Source organism: Tursiops truncatus, chromosome 18, assembly GCF_011762595.2.
Source record: "Tursiops truncatus isolate mTurTru1 chromosome 18, mTurTru1.mat.Y, whole genome shotgun sequence".
Lineage (NCBI taxonomy): Eukaryota > Metazoa > Chordata > Mammalia > Artiodactyla > Delphinidae > Tursiops > Tursiops truncatus.
This window is the reverse complement of record NC_047051.1, coordinates 69,713,386-69,723,247: the sequence shown is the minus strand read 5'-3', so window position 1 is coordinate 69,723,247 and position 9,862 is coordinate 69,713,386. Positions and strand designations below refer to the sequence as shown.

General features: G+C 39.6%; 1 protein-coding gene across 1 annotated transcript in view; it reads left to right on the top strand.

The window, feature by feature from the left end:
• The first annotated feature begins 17 nt into the window (after positions 1–17).
• Positions 18–9,862, top strand: part of CCDC168 (coiled-coil domain containing 168) — a 33,467-nt gene continuing 23,622 nt past the window's right edge. The window contains 3 exon segments of the mRNA XM_073795398.1: positions 18–4,510; positions 4,635–4,668; positions 4,766–4,799. Coding sequence (XP_073651499.1) covers positions 4,283–4,510; positions 4,635–4,668; positions 4,766–4,799 — 296 coding nt within the window. The 5' untranslated portion in view covers positions 18–4,282.

Below are 9,862 nucleotides of genomic sequence, written 5' to 3'. Positions count from 1 at the left end.
CACTTTAGTAAATTTAGTCAGTTTTATAGAATGTATACATCTATTAACCTAATCTTTTAATAAATTTCAAGGGATGGATGAAGATACATTTTCAAATATGGGGACTCTGAACATTGTTTTTAGAATAAAGTAACAACTTTCATTCATTAAATGTTTACTGAAGGCCTGTTATAGGCAAAGCCTCATTAGGTTTGCAATGATGAGTAAACACTTGGAGTTTGGTATAGTGGGGGAACTTGATGTCTAAAGCTCTCTGATTAAGGGAAGAATGAAATAAGGAGTAAATAGTGGGACTAACATCTGTGCTGTATCTAGGCAGAGTTCGGGCACTTAATTTTGCCTTGAGAAGTGCAAGTATCACTTGGACTAGACTTGAATGGTATTGAGTTATATATTAAAAACATAGGTTCTATATTTCCTGTAAAGAACACGAAAATGTGATGAGGCTGATGATATATATATAAAGTTTGTAGTGAGCAGTGGTTTTCTATAGTAGGAAATTAACTCCCTTCCCTGGTTTCTCTACTGCCCTAAAGTTAGGCCCTTCAGACAGCCAGGGTGGCCTGGGAAGCTTGCAGATTTTTGAGGTCCCTCACTCCTCCTGCCCTGGTGAAGTTAATGGATTTTAATTACTTGTTAATTTTTCTAAATAGTGCATAAAGAATGAAAACCTAGATAACGGTATCTAAATTGTGTGTATTATAGAATGAAATCACGTACAACTACAAAATTGAAATTTCCGTGTCACTCAGTGTTCAATAGTTACTCACTTTTTGACTGAATTTCTTGAACAAGGCCCTAACTTAAATAGTATATAATTCTTAACTTTTAAAACAAGAGTGATCAAAATATTATAAAAAATATTTAACCAGAGCTGACAAATATAATGTCTATTTAAAGTGTAAATCAATTGGAAAATATTAATACTGTAAACCAGAAGTGAAACTAAAAAGGAAAATACAAAGGAAGACTTACTATAAAGCAGACTATAATATAAAAGTACAATGAAGAAATAGATTTAAAATGTTACTAACCAGCTATGTAATTATAATATTCAAGTTTTCAAATTAAACTATAGGCATAATATGGATGACCAAAGATACTACTATAAATATAGGGATGTCGTAGAAGGTCATTTAAAGTTGATTTTACCCTAAGTTATCTATGAGAAACTACTTTTTTTTTTTTTTTTTTTTTTGCGGTTTGTGGGCCTCTCACTGTTGTGGCCTCTCCCGTTGTCCAGACGCGCAGGCTCAGCGGCCATGGCTCACGGGCCCAGCCGCCCTGTGGCATGTGGGATCTTCCCGGACCAGGGCACGAACCCGTGTCCCCTGCATCGGCAGGCGGGCTCTCAACCACTGCGCCACCAGGGAAGCCCAAAACTACTATTCTTGATTGATGAAGTAGCTTGTCATTTGAGAACTGTGTACCTAGCCATGGGTGGGGAAGATACAACTGCTAGAGAAAGATATGAGTGATACGTGTAAGGCCAAAATAAACATTTGTGAAAAGGTCCCATCTGCTCTTCTGCACAGAATTGACACATCTTGCAGGGAAAGGGTGCAGCTCCTTCAAGTTTGAGATTATGGTCAAAGAGCTATCCTGGCGCCGGCTCTGGTAGGCCCTGATTAATGGCACAACCATTCACCTAAATCAGTAGTTCTCAACTGGGAGTGATTTTGTTCTCTAGGGGACATTTGACAAGGTCTGGAGACATTTTTGGTTGTCACGGCTGAGGTGGGGCTGCTACTCGCCTCTCGTAGGTAGGAGAAAGGCATATGCTAATATCCTGCAGTGTACAGGACAACCAGCCATTATGAAGATGCACCTGGTCCAAAATGCCAGTAATGCCTAGGTTGAGGAAGCTAGTCCTTGACAAACCAGCTTTGGGATTGTCTTTAAATCCTTTCTCCTTCACCATTAGCTTTTCTGCACCACTTCTGAATCCATTTGCTTCCTTTTAGTTGCCAAATCCTGTGTTTTCAGTATCAAAGTCTGATTCTATCCCCGTACTGTAAAATGAATTACAGTAGCCTAATTCATTTTACTATTTTATTGTCTCCTTGGTTCAATAAGCCATTTGACACCTCTAACTCAAAAACTGTTGGTGGATCTCCAAGCGTGACTATTAAGATTAAAGACCTTAATTCAAGGCTCTCCACAATAGGCCCTATCAACATTTTAACCTTATTTTCTCTCCCCCATACTATGAACCGGTACACAGTACTCCAGCTAACCTGGATACACAAAGTTTATGAACAAGTCTTTCTGTCTTCTCTTCCTGAAACTTTTTTCTTTGTTAGTCTTTGTCTGTTACCAAATCATACTCATCCTTCAAGGCCCTTAAATTCTCTTTCCCACTTCACAGCTTTTCTTGAATTACTCCAGCCATCTCTCCTTCAAAGCCACATAATATCTTCTCTGTTGCTATTCACACTCTGCCTTTTCAGAGATTATTGACATATTTGCTCTATACAACTAATTACATGCTGCTTTGGGTCAGGGAATGGTTTTACTCATCTTTGTATCCATAAAGCACTTGGTGTTACTTGCTCAGTGCCTTAGTCATTCATTATTCAATAAATCCTTGTATTGAACTAAGATATTAATAACCTTGGTTTTATATTGCTATTTTATACACTTATTACTGGGACTTTCTCTTTACATGTAAAGAACAAAAACCTAGTTCACAATGTCCAAATAGTTCAAAGAGTGTGGCATTGGTAGATATATATTTTTTTAAAATAGAATTTTTTTCTGGGTGTTTTCTTTCTATATTACTGTTAGTAATGGGATTTCTCTGCTGTTTTTTTTTTATTGTCTTCGTGACTTTTAAAAATAAACATAGCATTTACTTTTTTTTGCTGCTCACTTGAGATTGACATAAGAAGAGGTTTCTAGTGCAAAGGACAGAAGTGTCTATGCTGAAAAATAGGCAATTGTACTTTTATTAGTAGTCAAGTACTTAAATAACAAAAATGACAAAGCCCTGGAGGGGATGGGGATACTCTTCTTTACCTCTCTGCAGACTTAAGCATCAGCGGGAGTGGTACACAGAAGTTCCTTTTCAGTTCTTATAAGAGCTATTCGTGGTATACTAATTAGGGATTCAGTGTCATCAAGCCCTAAAAGATCTAAGGAATTAGAGAGTTCCTTAATGTTAAAACACTCAACCCCCTTTAAGATAGTTAACATTAAATGAATTAGAGAATGTCTGCCATCAGGCAAGAGAAATTGAGTATATTGCCAGCTGCATTAAATATTGTAGAAAACCCCAGCAGAAATAAAATCACCCTGATCGTGTATATGGATGGGGAGTCAGAGAGGAGGGTGGACCTTACCCTAGAAAAATCCAGAGGAATTGTTGAAGTTTCTTCTAGAACTAAGGAATGCCTACCATGCATTCCGGAGAGCTATACTTTGCAAAGACAAACCCCATGATCACAGTTAAACTAAATTAAGATCATAAATACCTGTCGGCTATGGTCCAGTAGACTGGGAGAGTGTAAACTAGGATGCGTCATTAATCTCATTATCTCTAATACTCAAGGGAAGTAAGAGCTCAATAAATCTTTCTTGCACTCAAAGTCATGTGACAGAAGAGGCCTGAACAGTTAACTCTGGTGTAAAGAATTATACTTCTTTCCTCAACTGACCTTGAATAAGTGAAGATAAAGGAAGAATTAATTCATTACGTCTTCAAAGGGAAAGTGCTCTAAATCCAAGGTAGTATTAATATTTTCATTAATAGTCCAGACTTTTTTGTATACTTGTGACTAAACTACTCTCTAGACTTTGAGGGAAGGCGAGCAGTGCTTAGATCTGGCTCTGCCCCACCCTAATTCTGACATCAGCAAGCGTCACAAGCAGCTGCTCCTTGGAATCAACAGAAACAGGGTGAAGAGGAAATTCACCAGGAGACCACTCCAAAATCTACCAAAATCTAACTTGGGTTTTCAGCATTCACAGTAGATTGTCGAAGAGGAACACAGCTGACAGACCCCTCTAACAAAAAGAAATATAAAATGAGGTGTTGTATTTTACTAAAAAATCAAGTTGATGTGAGCTCAGTTAAATACCCACTATGACACGTCCTCACTTTTCTTAGACCCAGAGCAATCACTGCTGCACTTGACAAGGCACTGGGCGGCACTGGACATGTTTTTTCTGGCAGAGCATTGCATGTGGTTATGAGATGGGCATACCACCTTTTTGTGTTTTGGGGCATCCAGAATCGAGGACTTTGGAATGAAGACATCAGTCTATTTCACATAACATAAAAATGTCAAAGCAATTTTATTTCTTAAAAAAAGTGGGTGGATTGGAAACTAATGCATTTTTGACATTATGGGACCTTCTAGAGTCCTGGACTTCTCAAGATAACTGGATGGCAATCTTATTTATAATTTTTCTGGGAATTATCTTTGAGATCGTACTCATAAAGATTTGTACAGCCTTTCAGAAGAAGCCTGCACTTCCTTCAGAAAAGGATAATACAGATGCCCACAAGGTAAGAACAAATGCTTGATTTCCTTTTCCCTGATTTTTCAAAGTAACACATAAGAATAACTTATAAAACTGTGGAAGTTTGATATTTGGATTACTCTAATATTTTATTGTCTCCCTTGAAACAGAAAGAAGACAGTTGCCTTAAAAGCATGAAATTTGGTAAGTATCCTACAATTTAATATTTCAATATAAAACTTGTTCAGCCTGAGCTGCTCCTTTTGGTGCTCTGACATTTTTTATTCCCATTTATCTCTAGGTAACTGGTCAATTCATTCATCTTCAGAAGAAAGGTAAGTGACGTATTTTGAAATTAGATGAAACAGGTTGGTTTTGTTCTACTCAAAATTACATCTGAATTACAGAAAAGGGTTTTCCCATTTGTATAGAGGATGACAGCTGTTCAACATCATAATTGAGTCGAACTCTGATTTTTTAAATGGTTGCTCTGTTCCAAGCTGTGTTAAATGGCTTTTTATGTACTGCTGAAATTATCCTTTTAGGTAGGTAGACTCATTACCGTGTTTACAAATGAGGAAAATAAAGCTTAGAGAGGTTAAGTGGCTTGCTTCCTTACCCCATCCTCTCTCTTCAATACACATGAAGAAGTAATAATCACCAGTTCTGAAAATTCAGTTGAAAAATATTCATTTAGCACCTACTGTGAACCGAGCAGATCCTGAGCTAAGTGCTGCAAGAGTGACATGAAATGAGTTTATATCATCAGCATCCTAAGGATGCCTGAGTGCTAGAGATTAAATACAGACATCACTACTCTTGTTGCTATCAGTATCTTAATTGGTTTCATCAAAGTCCGTTCAGCAATCGTTAGGTATCACTATACAATGGACATTGGGTTTTATACTGGGATACAATTAATAAGATGGTATCTGTTCTCCGGAAGTTTATACTCTTGTGGAGGAGACATAGATCTAGAGATGATTGCTTGCAGTTCAGTAACACAGTGATTGGAGTACTATGAGAACATCTAGGTGGTACCTAAGCCAGCATAGGGGTGTTGGGCTGGCTTCATGAAGAAGGTTATACTGGAGCTGAATTTTAAAGGATAAGTGAAAATTAGTCAGAAAAAGACAGTGGGTTAGGAGGATAAGAAAGGCAATTATAAGCCATGAGCAGAGGCAAGGAAATAAGGAACAGGGTATGTGCAATAAATTATGATGATACCAGAGTTGCTAGAATGCTAAGGACGAGTCAGGGAGTAGTGGGAGATGAAGGTGAAAAAATACGCAGGAGTCAGATCATGGGGGAGTTTCTATACCCTGTTAAGAAGCTTGGAGGTTATTCTGATAGTGAGTAGCCACTGAAGGTGGTTAAGCGTAGGAGTGACACAGTTTTGTGTTATAGCTAGATCACTAGTAGCTAGCTGTGTGGAGTATGCATCTGAAAATTAATTTCTTTCAGTTGTCAGGTATAAAGGGGCTTTATCATTTAACCTGGTTGCTCTATTTTTATATTGAGTACTAGCAAATCTAGTTATAAAGTGGGTGTCCTGAGAAGCAGTAACAGTATCTGGAAGTACAGGGAGCTGGAATCCCGGTCGGGGTTGGCTGGGAACAGGAATACCAGAGCAAACCAGGACACCTCAGAAGTGCATCCACCATAAACGACCATCCAGAAGTCAACTGGACAGACCAGGAGTTGGTGTTTGAGGCGTACAGCGCTTAGATGTGCACTGAGATTGAAGATTCTCATGGAACTAAAAGCCAGAGGATTGACAGACAAGAGAGGAAGCCACAAGAGGAAGTGGGGGGAAAAGGACTTTTAGCACCAGGATCAAGATAATCTGAGAGTTTCCCCATCCCTCTGTGCCATTATTCCATTCCTGCTTAGGCGCAATTAAATACTTTTAATAGGCTTTAGGGAAAAGTAATTGAGAAGAAGAGATTGGGGGGATGGTGTTGAGGGAAAAGGGTTAGGAAAGAGATACGGCTTCCATGGCGGCAGTACTACATTGTAGTGAAAAAACACATTTTGAATTACAAAGGTCTAGGTGTATGTCATAGTTCTGCCTCTAAATGATGGCATGGCCTTGGGCAAATGACTTAAACTCACTCCTTTTCCTTACTTTCAAAATAGCAGTTAGAAGAATTACCTCTTAGGAATGTCATGAAGATTCGTTAAAATGATATGTGTAACAAAGCAAAAATATTTTACCTTGGCACCAGAATTCCTTTTTGGGGTAGAATTATATTTGGGAGATCCTCTTAAATTATTTTGAGGTAAAAGGGCTTAAATATTGGTAGAACCTCAAGCATAAAAATGGTTAAAGTTGCACTGCATCAGAGACTGAGTGGGTTTTGTCTTGCTTATGAGATGACAGAGAAGAGAAAGGGGAGGGGTGGGCAGAGAGCAGGGAGGAGCGGCAGAACAGAGAGCAGGGAGGAGCAGGGGAAGCATGTGGGGCTCAGGACCGAATGGCACAAAGGACGTCAAAGGATGAGCCTACCACTCAGTATCCGGAGTCAGGGAGAGCCGTGCTGGCCAGGCAGAGTCTCGGTGAGCCATGCAAACTGCTGATCTTATATCCATTGAGTTTTGGGAAATGGTTTGTTTCAGGGTTGACCTCAGCCTTAGATGTGTGTTCCTGGGAAAGTCTGCCATCAGTTGCCTGAGTTTCAAAGATTAAAGCTGTCACTGGTTGGTTTCAGAAGTGTATTTCCTGAAGCGAGTTACCATTGATAGACAAAATTGTTTAAAAGCAGGTTTGGTGTTTGTTACTGTGACTCTACGCCATTGATTGATTTAACTGATTTACAACCACTTCTAGTACTTGTTGCCATGGCTATAGAGCTGTCAGTCTTTTCCTAGGAGTATGGGGAGTTCTTTTTAAATTTTCAAAGGCCAGTTGAGATTCCCTGGTGGGGAGAGGCCAAAGGACATTTTAAAAATACACAGACATACCTAACGGTTAAGTGGGAGTTGCTTGTATTGCTGTAGTTAACTCCCTTCTATATCTGCCTCTAGCTTTTCCTTAAAGTTAGCCACATGTATGGGTGGTTTGTGTATGTGTATTTTTCCCCCTTCATTGAACCTGAAGAACGGGTTGGGTTGTATGTCTGGATCAGCTTGCTATGGACAAGCGTTAGCCATCAGAAAGCTAGAGGTGAAAATGGCCACTCAGCAAATATTACTGAGGGCCTACAATGTGCTGCAGGCCCTTGAGATACAGCGGTGAACAAAACAGACATTGCTTCCCACCTTATGTTTTAGACAGAGGAGAGTCTGATAGTAAATGACAACATGATAAATAAATTATATGGGAGGTAGTGATAATTATATGTAATATGGTAAAACGAAAGATAGTGTAGGGTAAGAGGAATCAGGGTGCCAGAAGTAGGAGAAGAGAGGTAGGTGCAATATATGTGGTGGGATTTGACTAAAGCCTTGGAGGGATGGGGAGCTAACCAAACAGAAATGGTAGAAGAGTATTAGAGAGGTTAGAGAATAGGTGACCAGATCATGGTTGGACCCTGCAGGCCATCTTAAAGACAGTGGCTTTTACTCTGAGTGACAACAGAGGATCATTGTAGAGTTTTATGTGGGAGAATTATATGTGCTGTCTTATATTTTTAAAGGATTATTCTGCCTGCAGTGTTGAGAGTAGACTATACTGGGTCAAGGGTCTAAGCAGACAGCAGGCTTTTGCAAGTAATCCAAGTGAGAGATAAAGGTAACTTAAACCAGGGTGGTAGCAGTGGAGGTGGTAAGAAGTGGTTAGGATATACTTCAAAAAGTAGAATCAGTGGAGTGTGTGGATGTGAGAGAAAGGAGTCAAAGATGACTCCAAGATTTTTACCTGAGCAAGTAGGAAAGGTGCAGTTGTCATCAACTGAGATGATGAAAGCTGTGGGTGGAGCAGGGTTTTTTTTTGTTTGTTTGTTTGTTTTTGTGGTATGTGGGCCTCTCACCATTGTGGCCTCTCCCGTTGCGGAGCACAGGCTCCAGACATGCAGGCTCAACGGCCATGGCTCACGGGCCTAGCCGCTCTGTGGCATATGGGATCTTCCCGGACCGGGGCACGAACCCGTGTCCCCTGAATTGGCAGGCGGACTCTCAACCATTGCACCACCAGGGAAGCCCTGGAGCAGGTTTTGATGGGGAAATGAGGAATTTTGTTTTGCAACTGTTGAGTCTTAGATTGATTGGGCATCCAATAGAGATAGTAAGTAGTCTGGGAGAGATGTCTGGTAGAGACAGTGAGTTTGGGGGTTCTTGGCACATAGGCAGTATTAAAAGCCACAGAGAGGGTGAGATTACAAAGGGACTGTGAGAAGATAAGAGGAGCAGGGGCTGAGCCCTGGGGCGCTTCAAAGAGGGCAGGAAGAAGAGGAGGAACCAGCAAAGAAGACTGACAAAGAGCTACCAGTGGGTTAGAAGGATACCCAGGAGAATATGTGGTCTGGAAGCTCTCCAGAGCAGGAAAGACAAATAGTTATATAAGGTATACAAGTTAGGTATCAGACCAATATCCCTTATGAATATAGATGTAGAACCCTCAACAAAATACTAGCAAACCAAGTTCAGCAGCATATTAAAAGGATTATATACTCTGACCAAGTGGGATTATCCTCAAGAATGCAAGGTTGGTTCAACATACATCTAGCATTGTTTTATTATGTTTAAAATCATAATATTAAATTGTTGAAATATTGGTCTTGCATTTCAGCTTTTTTCTATATTTTCCCTGAAATGTGCAAAAAACTAACTCTGTATATGTCTCATATTTTCACTGTTCACTTTCCTAAGTGAATAATACACCTGTCCTGAGGAAATTTTATCCTAATTATGTCTGGACACTGCTATAACTTGTTAGGGTCACCTGGATTCCCTAGAATGCTTATGCATCTTGCCTGTATCAGTTAGAATATTTTAATTCTCAAGTAACAGAAAACCATGATTCAAACTGGCATACCAAGAAGAGAATTTATAATAATCATATAATAGGAAATCCTGAGGTAGGATTTGCTTCAAAATTGGTTGATACAGTGCCTCAACAACTTCATTAAGGTCCTGTAACTCTCCCTCTGCCTTTCCTCATGTTGGTTTTACCCTAAGGTGAACAGAAAGATGGCCACAAGAGTTTCAAAATCAGACCAGCATTGTCCAGAGAAAGAGGCCATTTTTTTCTCTGTCTTTCCTGGGAACAAGGCAACTTTCCCCAGAAGTTGTTAAAAATCTTTGTCTTATGCTGGGATGAGTTCATGCCCATTCCTAATCTAATTACCATGTTAGATTTAGCCTAATCATTTGGGGTAGAATGAATGTTGAAGACTCCACATCCATGATCATTACTGCAACTCCCAATTTGGCTCTAGTAGTAAGGACAAACGGTGTT